This window comes from Sylvia atricapilla, chromosome 5, assembly GCF_009819655.1.
Source record: "Sylvia atricapilla isolate bSylAtr1 chromosome 5, bSylAtr1.pri, whole genome shotgun sequence".
NCBI lineage: Eukaryota > Metazoa > Chordata > Aves > Passeriformes > Sylviidae > Sylvia > Sylvia atricapilla.
In genome coordinates this window covers 13,936,330-13,951,771 of record NC_089144.1, presented here as the reverse complement: position 1 = coordinate 13,951,771, position 15,442 = coordinate 13,936,330, and the positions used below count along the sequence as shown (strand labels likewise).

The following is a 15,442-nucleotide window of genomic DNA, read 5'->3' as shown; positions in this document are numbered from 1 at the left end:
GCTTGTTGTCAATAATTTAAATTCTAAATTCTTTATAGATTTGTTGCAGATTGAAACACTGCTGCTTGTCCCTAAATTACATGGCATTTTCGCAACTTGAATCCAATTCAGTGCTTCATTTTTACATTTGAGATCAAATGCTAGACAGTCCAGTCTAATTGACTCGTGTTTTCTACACACACAAGAGAACCCTCATGACTTGGTAGCTTTTAATCCAAAAGAAACATCAGGTCTCTCACGTATCTAATTAGTGACTGTCAGTGGGATTTTTCCATAGTTTTGAGAAGAATTATTTCTGAATCAAGTGTTTGGTGGAGATAAGCTGGGAGCAGTGTGACTTCAAAAAGAACAGGACTATAGTAGGCAGGGACCTTGTGAGCTGAGAAAGTGCCAATATAAAATAACATGGTGATAATCAGATAAGAAAAAAAACAGTTTTTAATTAAGTAGACTCAGAAAGATCCATTAGAAGAACTACAGCTTTCATTTTTTTTAAAAGATGTCAAGAATAAAAGGGGGATGGCAAATGAGGGACCAATATTAACAAATGAGATGCAAACATTCCAGGGTGAAGTCATTTTTGCACTGTCAATACTGATATTTTCAGGGTAATAGAAGGTATTTTTCAACTGTCTTTACGTATATGAACTGTGAGGCAAAAAATTGCTGTCATTTAGGCATAGTCATTTCTTACACCTGTCCTGTGTAACCAGAAATGTAATTGGCCTGACTTATTAGCAAGGAATTACCCTATATTGAACTGCATAGCAAGCACTTTCATCAGCACTAGTGCAGTGGAATAGTTACTTTAATTCTCTTTTCAACTGTAGAAACAAGAGCTTTGTATGGATAAAGCAAATCAAAACATATTGTTAATTAAAAATCCCATCCAGCACCAAAGCTTTGTTTGCCATTCTTGCATATAGGGTCAAACACCAATAAAGTTTCACCACTTGCTACCTGCTGATGGATGATGTGAAGCCATTCCTACACCTCTTGGTTAACCCTTGAGCTCTGATTATGTCACTTTTTTTTTTTTTTAACCTATTTGAGAAGTGAAGATTTGGTTGCACATGATAAAAAATGTGGTGAAAATTTTTATAAATAATCATTAAAAAACTTAGCAATGATCAGTAGTTTACAACAAGGCTCTGAAATTGTATTATTTGACAAAAACATTACCTTATTTCTTGCTCACAGCCTGCATGCAAAATAATTGTAGGATATTTTAATTTTAAGCATCAAATTCATAGAAAGGAATTTTCATTCTGATTTCATGTTGTGATCTATGATGTGTACATTGAAGTGGTAAAGTGAAAGATCCATAAAGAAAGAGATGCCTAAAAAGGAAAAGCTCTCTGACCCTTGAGCAGAGGGATATGAGTATAGTGAGCAGCCCATTAAACTGTTGGGGAAAAAAAATTTCCAGCTTTTAACAGAAACACTCAAATTTAAAGCAAAAAATTTAGCTAGGAGCTGAAACACAGTATTTGTAATTTTTATATATATCTGGTAGGATTTTAGTATTTTTAAAATACCAGGTTTTGGGTTTCATTTTTTCTCATTCAAATGAGGAAACAATTGCATGAAAATCATTTCAGCTGAAAAGTCTATTTTCAGTCCAAAACTTGGAGAGATTTTGGTGAATTCTTCTAAATCCATAAACTCCTTACAGTTGCTGAGATAGATTAGAGTAGAATTGTGTAAAAAGAATGGAACTATGATAAAAATCCCCCCCAACTTCAATAAGTATCAAGAGGCTTAAGGTGAAAAGATCAAACCTTAACCATTGTGTGACAGTCTGTTGAACTAATTTATGGTTTTTTTACATAGCGAAGACTGAGTCTGAGCAAAATGAGAATTTGGTTTTGTGTAGTATGTGAAAAGTTCAGATTTTAATCTAATAAGTGTTGTTTTGCATTGCTTTGAGTCTATTGCCATGCGTACAGTTTTTTAAGTCCTTGGTAAGCATCTAATATTGATTATTTTTCACTTAATTTAATAATATCTGAAGAGTTATAATTAACACCCTAGAATAAAAAACTTAAAAAATTAAATAATTCATTAACAATCACCAGTTAAAACCTTTAAAGCACGAAGGCTATGTAAAAGAGCATTCTCGTGATTCTACTTCATGGCAGAAGTAATAGAAATACAAACAATACCATAATATATTACTTTTTACATCTCTAATATCTATTATGGGGACAAAACCTGGAAAATTCATTGTGTTCTTTTTTCTATGAAAATTTATGAAAAATCCAGGTATTGACTTGAGGGACACAATAAATTATTATAGGTTTTATATGCATTGGTTTTTAACTTGCACAGGTACGTGTGTTCACGTTTTGTTGGCCAACATAATTATGACAAAGGACCCATACAGTGGATGGCCTGTGAAAATAAAGGTATTGTGTCTTGCTTTTAAACTGATCTTCACTAGAGCTTTGGACAGGTGATATGTTTGTTGTTCTCTAAAAATGGCAGATTTTTCAGCTGATTTTTCAGCTTTATTGTATTTGTAACAAAAGTTCCCAAAGTTATTATAAATACTACATACATGAAAAAAGCTGCATGTAAACAAGAAACTGGTACATTATTTCTTTATTACTTTTTAAAAACATTAGATTTTATAAAAAGTACCACAGTAGTTTTTATAATAAGCCATTATGGTTCAGTTTTGAGAATATTTGTTGTAATAGCCATCTATGTAAAGTTGGAACTGATGACAGAGAAGAATTAGGCAAAGCTGTTTTAAATTAGGTGGTCTGGACAAAGGGATTTTGTTTGGTTACTTGGCTGGTTACATTTTTCTGTTTTTCTCCAAAACTTACAAGAGATCAGATACTTAGAATTTTTTTCCCTTTTAAATGAAAATATAAAATTATTCTTCCTGTGATTTCTTAGTTTCTGAGACAATCTTGTGTTTTCTATTTTTAACCTGTTCTCTGTATGTAAGACAAAAAGAAAGAGTAAAAAAGCTGCAAGTTAGGAATTGAAATGTTTTCTATATTAAATTTTACATGAGGAATGTACTCAGAAATATTTTAAGAGTATGAGAAAGAAGAATCTCAAATATTTTATAATGTAACTGTACAACAAGCATAAGATATAGAGATAGAGCAAAATATAAAGAGATAATAGAAAGGAATAGAGATAAGTAGATATAATTTATGAAACATTTGCTCATATTTTAAATACAGTAATTTCCAGGCCTGAGTGAAAATGTAAAACTATTTTACAAATCAGTGAGAAGGAAGAGGTGAGAGTTGAGCTGGATTACAGAGGGTCTCAAAAATTAGGACTGCCGGGGAAGGAGATAAAGTTATGATCAGGCAGAAGAGTGACATAAAGCAAAGAGAGAGAAAGGCTAGGAAAAAATACAGAAAAACTGCAGAAAAAATTAAATACTAGCAGAATCCATAGGCTGGATGAAAAGCATACATATGTATCATAACCTCATGAAGCCCTCAGCATGCTGACAAGTCATGCAGAAGATGCTACAACTTCCTGAAGAGCAGATTGTATTGTCAGATAATAACAGAAAATTGACATCTGTGTTTTGAACAGATTTTTTTTTTTACTAACATCTTTATATCTCAAAATACTGTGTGCATGTAACCCCATTGTTTTAAAACCAATGAGGACCAGCTGGTTTAAAGCATAACCACTATGTGATCTTATTATTGAGACAAAATGATCATACTCTTCTGTCCAAAATTCCATGATTATTTGTTGGCACATCCAGAGTTTTGTTTCATTTTTCCTAAACTAAAAAAAAAAAAAAAAAAAAAAAAAAAATGCATACAGCAAAGGAAATTACCAATATCAATATTTACATCTAACACTCTCTAACCCTCTGCCTCTTCCTGCCAATCCAACTTAAATTTTTTTTGGACTGAAGATAGATCTCAGTACCTGACTTCAGTCTTATTATATGAACAGTATTTTAAATATTTTAATTTAAACAAATGAGCAATAAAATCAGTGCTAAGTAAAGACATTTCTGATTCTCTGTGTAGGAGAAATACCCATTAGCTTTTTTTTTTTTTTTCATTCCACAGAGTGCCTTATATTTTATTCTATGAATTCAATCTTGTGGCAGACCATTCCTATATATGCATTCAGCATATAATTATGTTGCTGTCACAGCATATTAAAATAAACATTAAATATACTTGCACATCATAGTAACTGGGATTTCATGAGTGCAGTCTCAGTATATACAGCCTTAAACCAAATACCCAAAAGAAACAAATTATAACTGTCATTGCTTAAAAGTAACTACCTTGGTCTGAATGGCATGGTGACCCATCATATGGCCATGCGCTGTGGTGGCATCAACTAAAAAGTATTTAATTCATAAACAATAATTCTAATAAAATTTAGATTAGAAATTATGAACTAAATGAAATTCCTCAAGATTAAGAGGCCATCAATCTGTTATGGTAAAATGACATTATTTCTGTTTCAAATTTTAGGTTATTATTATGAAATCCCATCTATTGGAGCCATAAGAATAAACACCCAGGTAAGTGAGTTGTCCAAATCCAGATGCAGTTTTAACACAGAAAGTGGAGTAATATTTATACTTGGATATGTTTGCTCTTCACCTTGGCTAAAATCAATTTAAAATTTAATTTTAATTAAATCAATTAAGTGACACACTACATTAAGAAAAAAGAAAAAAAAAACTTAAGACTTTCTTCTACATTTACGGGATTATTGTCTTAAAATGTTCTACTTTTTCTTGTAAGTGGCTGCAGTGAACCAGTTTAAAACATGATCCCTGTTGCCAGCTGGCCCAGAGCAGCTTGTGTGCTGGTCCGACACTGGCCACTTAACCAGAGCAGGCTGACCATGTGCACACCATGGAGTGTCTGGAGTGCTCTGGATCCTGCAGGCCTCTGCACAAACAACTCTGCTTTGGCTAAGTTTTCCTCTGGGCTTTATATGGCCCTCAGACTTTGATGCTTTGAGACATGACAGCAATTTTATTACGAAGTTTATAAAACCAGTAATTTATAATGTTCTAGGCATTCATAGTTCACCTTCTGCCATACTTCCTGCATGGTCCAAAGGGTTTGTATTACATGGAGGAGGCTGTGGATGTATGTGAGGGAATAGCTCTGCTACAGCATCTGAACTCATGGGTGCCACACTACAATCCTGCTTTACAGGAGAGAAACCTGGGGTGGATCCAAGCCTTTTGGAAGAGACTGCACTTCTTTCCTTCAAAAAGGATGCAGGAACATTTTAGCAGACTTGCATGTAGATAAATAAAGGCACGGGACTCTTGAGTTATATGATAAGATCCGAACTGAAGAAAAACAGTGTAAAAGAACAATTATTCTTTTCAGTTGTCTGAAACTCCAGGTACTCACATGTCCAGAACAGCAGAGAAATATCATAGCAGTTCTTGTCCTCCCAAGGCCAGGCATGACATTTTTGGCAGAAAATAAGAATTTTTTTGGCTTGAATAAGAGCCTTTGATTCTGTTAAACTCTTCCAGACAGTGTCTGGCAAGATGTATCACTAATAAGATCAGTCAAGTAGAAAAAGTTTGATGGCATCCACTCCCAAATCAGTCCAGAAGTCTGGCATCTCATAACATCACCAGCTTTAGCCATGCTCACAAACTGAAGTAGGGCAGAAAAAAAGAGGTTTCATAGCTCTGATTTTTGTTATTCCAATAGAAGTTACGCAAATTGTCGCTGTAGGAGCTTAGCATACCCAGATGTTTCACCACTCACCCTCCATTGTCCACTCTTCTTCTCGGGAGGGTTCTGTAATCTGCTTGTAATTTCTTTATGTCACTAGCAATTAATTTTGGAATAAAAACAGTTGTAATTCTCATTTTGTGGAAAAAAGGGGTGGTTATGGGTGTGTAATGTCTGTGTGACTGGGAGTGAAATACAGGAATTACCTTTTCAGTAAATACTTCAGAGAACTGAAGACTGAATTATTTTGTGGTACAATTTTTAAGAAGTAAATAAATGCTCCTCCTGTATTAGTGGTGATTTTTGATTTCCTTTATTTCCTTGATATTTTAGTTTTTATTATTTATTGTTTATTTTCATATTGTTTGTGCTCTTTGATCTTAAAATTGCCTTTTGACAAGTTTATTACACTTTTTGACAGGAAATCTAGATGTTTTGGGAAGACCAATGGTTTTAGCTGGAGAGCAAGCCAAACAAGTCCAATGGACAAATGTCTATCTGGATGCTCTGGTATGATCTGTGTTTATCTCTATTAAAGTAAGAATTTTAGAAAATCAGTAACTATATGGGCCTGCTTTCCCAAGAATCAAATTTCTACAGTTCCAAACATGATATCTTGTTTTTCTAACATCTGTACACATCAATACAACAACTTCTAGGAAGACACTTATTTAGAATGTGCTGGTTTTACTTGCACCTAGTATCCTTCTAAGTGTCCTGAAATTTAACAGAGAAAAACAGTTATTCTCTGCAGACTTTAAAGTGTAGGCCACTGCTGTTCTCAGCTAAACAAAAAAAAAACCAGAAGTGAATAGTTTTCCAGTGTTGTACCTACTGCAATAAAGATAATTTGTTACATTTCTGGTGAGGAATTCTTAGAATTCTTCATTTTTCCTCTTTTTTTTTTCCTTTTTTTTTTTTTTTTTTTACTTTCTAGATAACATTCCAGGCAGAATGAAATCTATCAGTACTAAGTATTTGCACAAATTTTGTACTTGAGCTGTAATTACTTGCTTGCTCAAGGTAATGATTCTTTAATCATTAATTGGACACTGTAAATAATGGGGAAATAAGCAAAAGATAGATGAAAAACTTCCTTACTGCTGAATTTAATGTTGTGTTCTTGTAAAACAATATACTCAGGAAACTACAGGAGGAAAAGTATTGTCAGCAGAAATCTAATCTCTTGCTCTAAATAACCTACTTCTGAGCACAGGGCAAAAATTACTGCAAAATGGTCATTTAGAATCACGTATTTATCCAAGTTCACGTAGTCATCTAAAGTCCTGTCGAAATTCACATATTTCTGTCAGCATTTCCGTAAAATTTTTATCAATATATAATTTTTGCTGTCAAAATGACTGAGCAGAGCAGAAATTAGTTATTCATTACCATTTCAATGCCCAGACGTTCATTAACCATGTTTTCTTTATAATTGTTGCGGTACTTACTGGAAACATAAAGGATGTGATGACAAAGTTCTTATGCTCTGTGCATATCCTGTTGTAATGCCAAAGATAAATCTGCAACTAGGAATAGAGATCTGTTTAGTCAAGTAAAATAAGTGACACCTGCAGGTAACTTGTGTTACTTTATATACTCAGTGGGTTCATTCAGTCTTTCCTTCAGGTTTTCTGCATTCATGCTGCATATGTGTGTTTAGAGTTATTATATATTATAATATAAAATATATTATTATAATATAGACACATTATATAATAATACAATAATAATTTATTATAAATTATTTAATAAAAATGTAAAAATGTAATAATAATATATTATAAATATATAATATATATTTATATACATATATTTGTGTATGTACAAACACATACACAAAATATAGATGTACCTAATTATATGTAACCAAAGTAGGATGACATGAGGTAAAGCACTGAGGTAAAGGCTCAGATCTGTGAACTTTCTCATCACAGTTGAGACCATAAAGGCATGGGTGTATCTAACCCTCTGAAGCCTTTCTCTGATTATCAGTTGTTTAATGGAGTGTATCTAAGTTGTCACATTGGTTATTACTTTAAATTCCCTAAAATAATTCCCTTGTGTAGGGCTTACAGTTCTCTGCTTGTGGTTTACAGGACTCATCCCTATCATTTGTCTCTTATTGTCCAGTGGCTGTTTTGTGGCTAAGACTAAAGTAATGCAAAGTGAGGCCACATTAATGCATGAACTCAGGTTATAAAATTCTGTAGAGAATTTGTATTTAATTTCAGTCTGGCTTTCAAGACTGTCTTTGATAATTTGATGTATTTGCAGCAATTCACACTTCTTTTCTAGCCCTATTCCTTCAGATTCTGCTACTGTGTTGCTCTGGCTTCATTTTCAAGATAATCCCAGAATGTTCAGATAGTTTTAGGTTTACCAGTTAGGACAATTTATTTATAATTGTTATCCTCATTAACTTTTTTTTTTTTTGGGGGGGGGGGGGTGGGTGGAAATTGTCTTGTCCCCCATACATCCCTCTCCTGTTTCATTATGTTTCTTTTCAATATTTCCTCTACATAATGTCCTCCTCTTCTGATTCATCCCTATTTCTCTTATTTTCCTATAAAATCCACTTCACTTTGCTTGTAACTTTACTAACCTGACCTCATCACCTTTCATTTAATACACAAATGTAAGTTCATGAAGGATGTTTTAAAATTCAAGAAGGTGCTGCTAGACTGGAAAAATAGCGAACAGATTACAACAGAATGAATTCATATAATGTTCTAGCTTTTTTTTTTTTTTTTTTTTTTTTAAATTAAATAAAAGGAGAAAAGAGATATGACTCCACATAAACTAGCTGAAGGAGAATAAGCATGATAGAAGGGAAAAAACTTAGAGATTAAACCCAAAAAGTCAAAAAAAGAGAAAAGGTAGAAATATCCCTAGGACAATTTGGAATGGAAAACAGAACTTTCCTGGCTATCTGAACGTATGGTGTTCTGGATCCTATTTTCAGTATGATTTGTGAAGGTTACTAAAGGAAAAACAGATTTCTTATATCTTCGCAAATAAAGTGAATTCCTTACCTCAGTTACCTCAGTACTAGGGGATACTGTGATTTTGCCAAGCCCATGATGGACATTACTGCACACACTCAAAAGTAGGGATGATGGAAAAAGTAGAGGAATTACATGTTGCATTTTTCTGTTCAGGCTTTGCCTGCATGTGTTACCTACCTGTTGTGGTCTAATCCCCCATCAACAAAAGCCAAAGCAGCCCCCACTAGTGGGACTGGGGAGACAACAAAGGGTAGAAAATGGAAAACTGTGGGTTGAGACAAAGACAGTTGTAAAATAAAAACAAAGCTAGCACACAAAGAAAGCAAAACAAGGAATTAATTCACTGCTTTCCATGAGCAGAGGCAGAGTTCAGTCATCTCCAGAGAGCAAGGCTCCATCCACTAAAAATTACTTGGGAACTCAAACACCATCACTCCCAAATTGAAATTTACCATTTTTTAAGTTTTTTGGGTTTTCCTTTCCTTTCCTTTCCTCCTTTCTTTCCTTTTCCTTTCCTTTCCTTTTCTTTTCCTTTCCTTTTCTTTTCTTTTCCTTTCCTTTCATATCCTTTCCTTTCCTATCCTTTCCTTTCCTTTCCATTCCTTTCCATTCAATTCCTTTCCTTTCCTTTTCCGTTCCGTTCCTTTCCTTTTTTCCTTTTTCCTTTCCTTTTTTTTTTTCCTTTCCTTTCCTTTTCCTTTTCCTTTTCCTTTTTCCTTTCCTTTCCTTTCCTTTCCCTTTTTTTTTCTTTCTTTTCTTTTCCTTTCTTTCCTGTTTTCCTTTTTCTTTCCTTTCCCGTCTCCTTTCCTTTCCTTTCCTTTCCTTTCCTTTCCTTTCCTGTCCTGTCCTCTCCTCTCCTCTCCTCTCCTCTCCTCTCCTCTCCTCTCCTCTCCTCTCCTCTCCTCTCCTTTCCTCTCCTCTCATCTCCGCTCCTCTCCTCTCCTCTCCTCTCCCTCCTCTCCCCTCCTCTCCTCTCCTCTATTTATGCATTGTGGTACTGTAGCTGCAAATGATGTTTCATAACATTTGGTTTTTTTAAACTTCTATATCCTAAGTTTTGACCATCATATTTAAAAAAAAAGAAACAGTATCTCACTAAAATGTGACACAAAAACCTCATAATTTTCACTTTCTATTCATCAAGTCAGTGAAGTAGCTTTCTTTTCTTTTTTTTTTTTTTTTTTTACAAATTTGAGAGTAATTGCTTTCACAGAAACCAAAAGTAATTGTTAGCTGCATGCATTTTTTTTTCATTTCTTCTATATATTATTGCTTAACATTTGCTTTTTTAACTAAAAACCTCTTTCCTCCCTTCTTTACTGGTTATTTTCTAGGAGCTGGGCCTTGTGATTACAAACTCTGCCTGTCTTCAATCTAACAAGGGAACAGAATGGGAAAATCGTAAGCTGTTCCTTCAAGGAAAAAAAAATAAAACAGCAGTATAATTGAATTTACTTTTAAATGTCTTGAAAGATGTGTATTTCCATAGAATATTTTGCAGTGTAATGGTCTTGTACATGGGAAATAAAGGGGTCATATCTATTTACCTGATAACCTCCTGGGAACAAAATGCAGTGCATTCTTACCCTTGTTGTCATGCTGAGTTTCAGAGTGTGACATTCCCCTATCTATCCCTGTGCCTTAGTGGGAGTGGAATGCATTAAGTGCTTATATAGATAGGAAGTAGATGATACTTAGACCTTTCCAAGAAATAATGTCCAGATAATTTCTAGCAAATCTTTGAGGCTATGACATTTCAGGTAAAAGGCAGTGAGGCAGAGAATATAAATTAGTTTTTGTAACACGGTACTAGAAAGATTAACCGTATACTTAGATTAAATTCTAAGTGTTAAATAAATCCAACTGCTCATCCCTATTGCTGTCTGACATGGAATCTGTGTCCTCTTCACAAAACAAAAAACCAGACCTGGATATGCTTGAGCAATGTTGGAAAAAACTGTACTTTTGATGTACTCCATTCAGGTCAAAATATACGAAATTTAGACAAAATATTCTTGATTTCAGTTTCTCAGCTATTACTAGAATGAATCAATCAAGGTTTGATCACTGCCATTTCTTTAGTTTGATTTCAGAATAGTTCTCCTAGTCCTTTTAAAAACAAAGCAATAAACCAAATAAGTTTATAATCTTATCTACAAGACAATGCCTGGAATTGTCTGAGTCTGGTTCAAAGTGGTAGACGACTGATTATCAAATGTCTTTCTGAAAGTAAAACAGACGTGATCTAGTACCATAGAGCAAGAAGAGAACCAAATCTGCTCAATTTGTATCTCTGCCTGAATTTACTTGCAGGTTGCAAGATTCCTCCTCTAATAAATTTTACAAATTTATTAAATATGGAGAAAGGATTCAGGTGACCACTATGTAAATATCTGTCCTCCTTTTCTGTAGCAGGAAAATAAATAAAGAGACATAAATTCACTGGGTTTTTTTTATTTGTTGAAATATTGCTGAAATCTTATATTGAAATATTTTTAATTTCATCATTATACTATTCAAAGAGTTAATTGTTTTGAGGTCCTCACCAACTGCCCAACCTAAGCATTCAAGTAGCTCTGTGTTGGTGCTGGTAGTTTATGGCTCATAACTGCATGGCAATATTATGCATCCTTTTGCTTTCATCTGTTTTGTTCTTACATATATTGTTTATTCATCCTGGAAATTATCCATCTTCAGAAATAATTTCATGCTCTATACTAAATTCAAATTTATTAAATTTTATTTTGGATCACTTTGACATTATTTAAAATATCAGAATAGACACATAACTTAATAGGCAACTTCTCAAATGTATCTGTCAACGAGATGAAGGCAAAAATACATTTACTGACTGTTGCAGTTATTCTGCATTGTAATATGTCAGATACATACTAACCTTTTGGAATTTTACCGAATCAGCTGATTCTTGGAGTATGGGGTGGGGGTCTGTCTCTTGGAGGACATTAAGAAACTGACACACCCCGATTTACGGTGAGCTGCTTGCATTGGAGGTTTCTCATGATGTTTGTTTATTGTGTGATTTCTGTGCATGTCTTTCATAAGTCATACAGCACGACTGGAGTCAAAATACCAGCAGGCATCTTTTCATGTGTTCTTTTCCATTGTTGTACAGTTTCTGATGGTTTTATCTCCAGCCATATATCTGTTTCTGTGTGATTTGTCCATCAGGGTGTACTGTGTAGAAAAGTCAGCTTTTACATTGGGGGACATATTGAAAGTAATTATCTTCCTCTATCTTAAGTCTCTGCTCTTTAGTTAAGTGTTTGGTTCTTAATGTGGAGTACACAGTCATTTCAGCTGATAATATTTGCCATTATCTAGGACCACTCTTTACAGAACATTTCTTTAATATAGGTGTCTGTCTGTACCCTAGTATGTACAACAGATTTATCCCTGTAGACACCTAGCTGTGGAATTTCCATTAAAAAAAAAAAAAAAAAAAAAAACACACACACAAACAAAACTAGTGCTGTGAAAAACAAAAGCTGAGGAAGATAAGGAACCCACAAGTTTGACTGAAGGCAGATGCAAAATTTATATTTAGAATTAAATGATCCCACACCACAGCTCAGGCTGGGTCAGGCTTCCTCAAAGGGCAGGAAAGAACCTGGGAGTCGTGCTGGAGGACACATAGAACATAAGTCAGCAGTGTGCCCTGGCAGTAAAAACCAGCTGTGCAGTAAACATCTGCATCAGGAGTACACTGTCCAAATTTGATTTCCTCTGTATAATAATACTCTGTGGCCCAGTGCAGAGCCACTGAGTTGGCCAAGAGTCTCAGCACTGTTAAAGAAGAAGCTGAGAGGATGGATTTGGCTTGAATAAAGACCCTAAGTCCCATCAGCCTAAATAATTCTCCAAGTTATGATCCTAAAAGAGTAAATATTAAGAAATTATCTTCTGTTTTAGTAATCTTATACTTCATGATGCTGAGGTGTGTTTCCACAACGTGAGCGTTTCTTGGAAACCATTAATTACTGTTTCTTCATTACTTAATACCGTATAATGCTAAGCTTCATTTTGTTCTTTTAGCTTTGTCCAAATGGATACTATTTTGCAATTGATCCTAATGGGTATGTGCTACTGCATCCAAATCTCCAACCAAAGGTATGAAACACCTTTAACTTACTTCTCTATAATAAGGGGATATTGTCAGAAAGAATCAGAAATTAGGATTGCTGAAGGTACGAGACAGCAATAGTAAAAATTCTGTTTTGGGGATATTGTCAGAAAGAATCAGAAATTAGGATTGCTGAAGGTACGAGACAGCAATAGTAAAAATTCTGTTTTGTGGGTGTTAGGAAAATCTCTGTATATATGGCTTTTTTCAAATTCACCAGCTTTGGCTTGTATTGAATTTAGTTATTAATAAAATAAAAAATACATAAAATTTGAATGCATATTTATATATGTGAAGTGTTTAATGTACATATTAATATAAAAACAACTAGTGGTAGATGTAATATAATTCCGAAAACAGATGTAATATAATTGCAAAAATATAATCATTGTGAAGAATCTTTAAGCAAAGTGAGGAGTTTTTGTGCACTTTTTTGTGATGCTTTTCTCATTTAAAACCTTGAAATTTTCATACTTGCAAAACCAAAGAAATCAGAGGAAAATACAATGTATTTTACTTTATATTTTTGCATTTATTTATTTGCTTATTTTCTGTTTACCAGAGCTGAGACCTGATCTCAGAGTTGGGATGGATTTAGCTGAGCACCTCTTCCCAGAACACTAGATTTTAGTAGTTAACTTCAGAAAGGTCTTTCATGTTAAAACATGAAGCTTCTTTCTTGATATGACTAGCACAAAACTTTCATCAAATTTTGGGAAAATAGAAACCAAATATTTCAGTTTGGCTCTTATCCATTAACAGTAGTCCTTACCTTGTGGACAATCCTAATATCAACATGAATGAATGATTTTTTTTTTTTTCTGAAATCAGAACTTTGATCTTTGTTTAAATGAAAGGCTTTTCCATACGAAACAATCTTCTCTTTTGTGGACTTCTTGAAAATTCTCATAATTCAATTCCATGTTTTCAGTGAACTTTGTCCCTTGAATTCTTAAGGTTATATATATAAAGATAAAGTTAAAATAACTTTTTAATTGTCAAAGACAAAAGAAGAAATTAAGAATTCATCTACATAATTTAGTGATTAATTTAATCTTTAAGCTGGGAGAAGTCAGCTTTGTGAATATTTGAGTTAATTTCCTGGTGCAGTAATTAATACATTTGAAGTCTTCGGCCAAGTGCGTAACACAAAAAAAAAAAGTGCTTCTGAAGAAGAGAAAGAATATCTTGACTGGAACTATTAATGAGATACCCTTTTGATTTATTTTGAAAGACACTTGGAAAATGAAAAGAAAAACTATGGAAAAGAAGGTTTTTATATAGTCTTCATAACTGAGCTGGACTTCAGTTTCTGGGTATCTGCATTTGATTTTCATTTCTTAAAAATTTGAAGTTTTGATTTGATGATTTTTCTTGGTGAATTTTTCAGAGGCAAATATCGGGATCATTACTGACCCAATCTTTTCTTAATTAGAGGTCATTAGTAATTAGGGAATGGCGATTGGCCTATTTATCATTCCCTTGTATGCAAATTGAACTATCTTTTCATTCACATGAGTATTGTAAAAAAAGCAATGCAGTTTTCTTATTTTCAACCTAATCTTTGAGAAACTGATGGATATGGACTCTGTTCACATGTTCAGTTATCCTGCAGTGTTGCCTCACAACATTGAAGAATAAAAACCTTTGTTAAAATTCAGGTCATCCCAACTAAATCTAGGCAAACTGAGATGAATTATTAGGCTATTAATTGTCATGGTTTCTCTGTGTAGTTTTTTTTTTTTTTTTCTTAAAAGGATATGGAAGTCCAGAGATGCTTTACCTTAAAGCTCAAAGTTTGATTTACAGTATGTTTAAAACAGATTGTTTTTAAGCACTAATTTTTATGTTGTAGAATAATGTCTAAATGTAATATTAAACATTTGCATCATTTTGTTATTGTTGTTTAACAGTTACACAGAGTAGATTTTCACTCCCAGTTTGTGTGGATGGTGCATGCTATTCAGACTGATACAAGAACTCCAGTTAATAACTAAGGTACATGACAAAGACAGATATATTTAGAATTCATGGACTTTCTTTAACATGTCATGTTAATTTTAGTTGAACCTCCCAGTAGCTGTTAACTTATTAACAAACAACATCTTAACCCTCTTTGCCAGCAATTTCTCAATAGTTGTAAACTAAAACAAAACTACATCTTTACCTTTGAAGAGGTGAGGGTTTCCTAGACTTCAGTGCTTCCTTCGTTTGAGTGTCTTCTGCTTTCCTTCTGAAATTCATTCGTTTCCTCAATCAATCACAACTGGTTCACACACAATATTTTGAGAAATTGTCTTGAAGTTTGTAAAGTTGTTTGCACAATTTAGAAAAGTTAAACAAACAATAAGTTCAAAAGGTATTAAAATAATTTAAAAAACTTTCCCATCATGTTCTTATTTGCGAACTATGTGAAATTATGCCAAAGCATAATGAGAAATCCTTTTTTTTTTTAATTGCTGCTTAATATAGTTTTAAACACACTTACATGTGGTTATAGTTTTCATTTTTTAAAAAGTGTCTAATTTTATTTTTATTGCAAATTTTCTTGGGTGTGTCTGCATTTAGATTGT

The 15,442-nt window shown here is 33.5% G+C and overlaps 1 protein-coding gene across 3 annotated transcripts in view; it reads left to right on the top strand.

Moving 5' to 3' along the window:
- Window positions 1-15,442, top strand: part of CACNA2D1 (calcium voltage-gated channel auxiliary subunit alpha2delta 1) — a 452,272-nt gene that overhangs the window by 310,275 nt on the left and 126,555 nt on the right. Inside the window, exons 13-14 of one of the 3 annotated variants that reach the window (XM_066318752.1) lie at window positions 2,332-2,408; window positions 4,482-4,532. The exons of the other annotated variants lie outside the window; for them this stretch is intronic. Of the exons in view, the coding sequence (XP_066174849.1) occupies window positions 2,332-2,364 (33 nt within the window). The 3' untranslated portion in view covers window positions 2,365-2,408; window positions 4,482-4,532. Of the gene's footprint in view, window positions 1-2,331; window positions 2,409-4,481; window positions 4,533-15,442 lie in introns of those variants that run through there. 3 annotated transcript variants of the gene reach the window in all.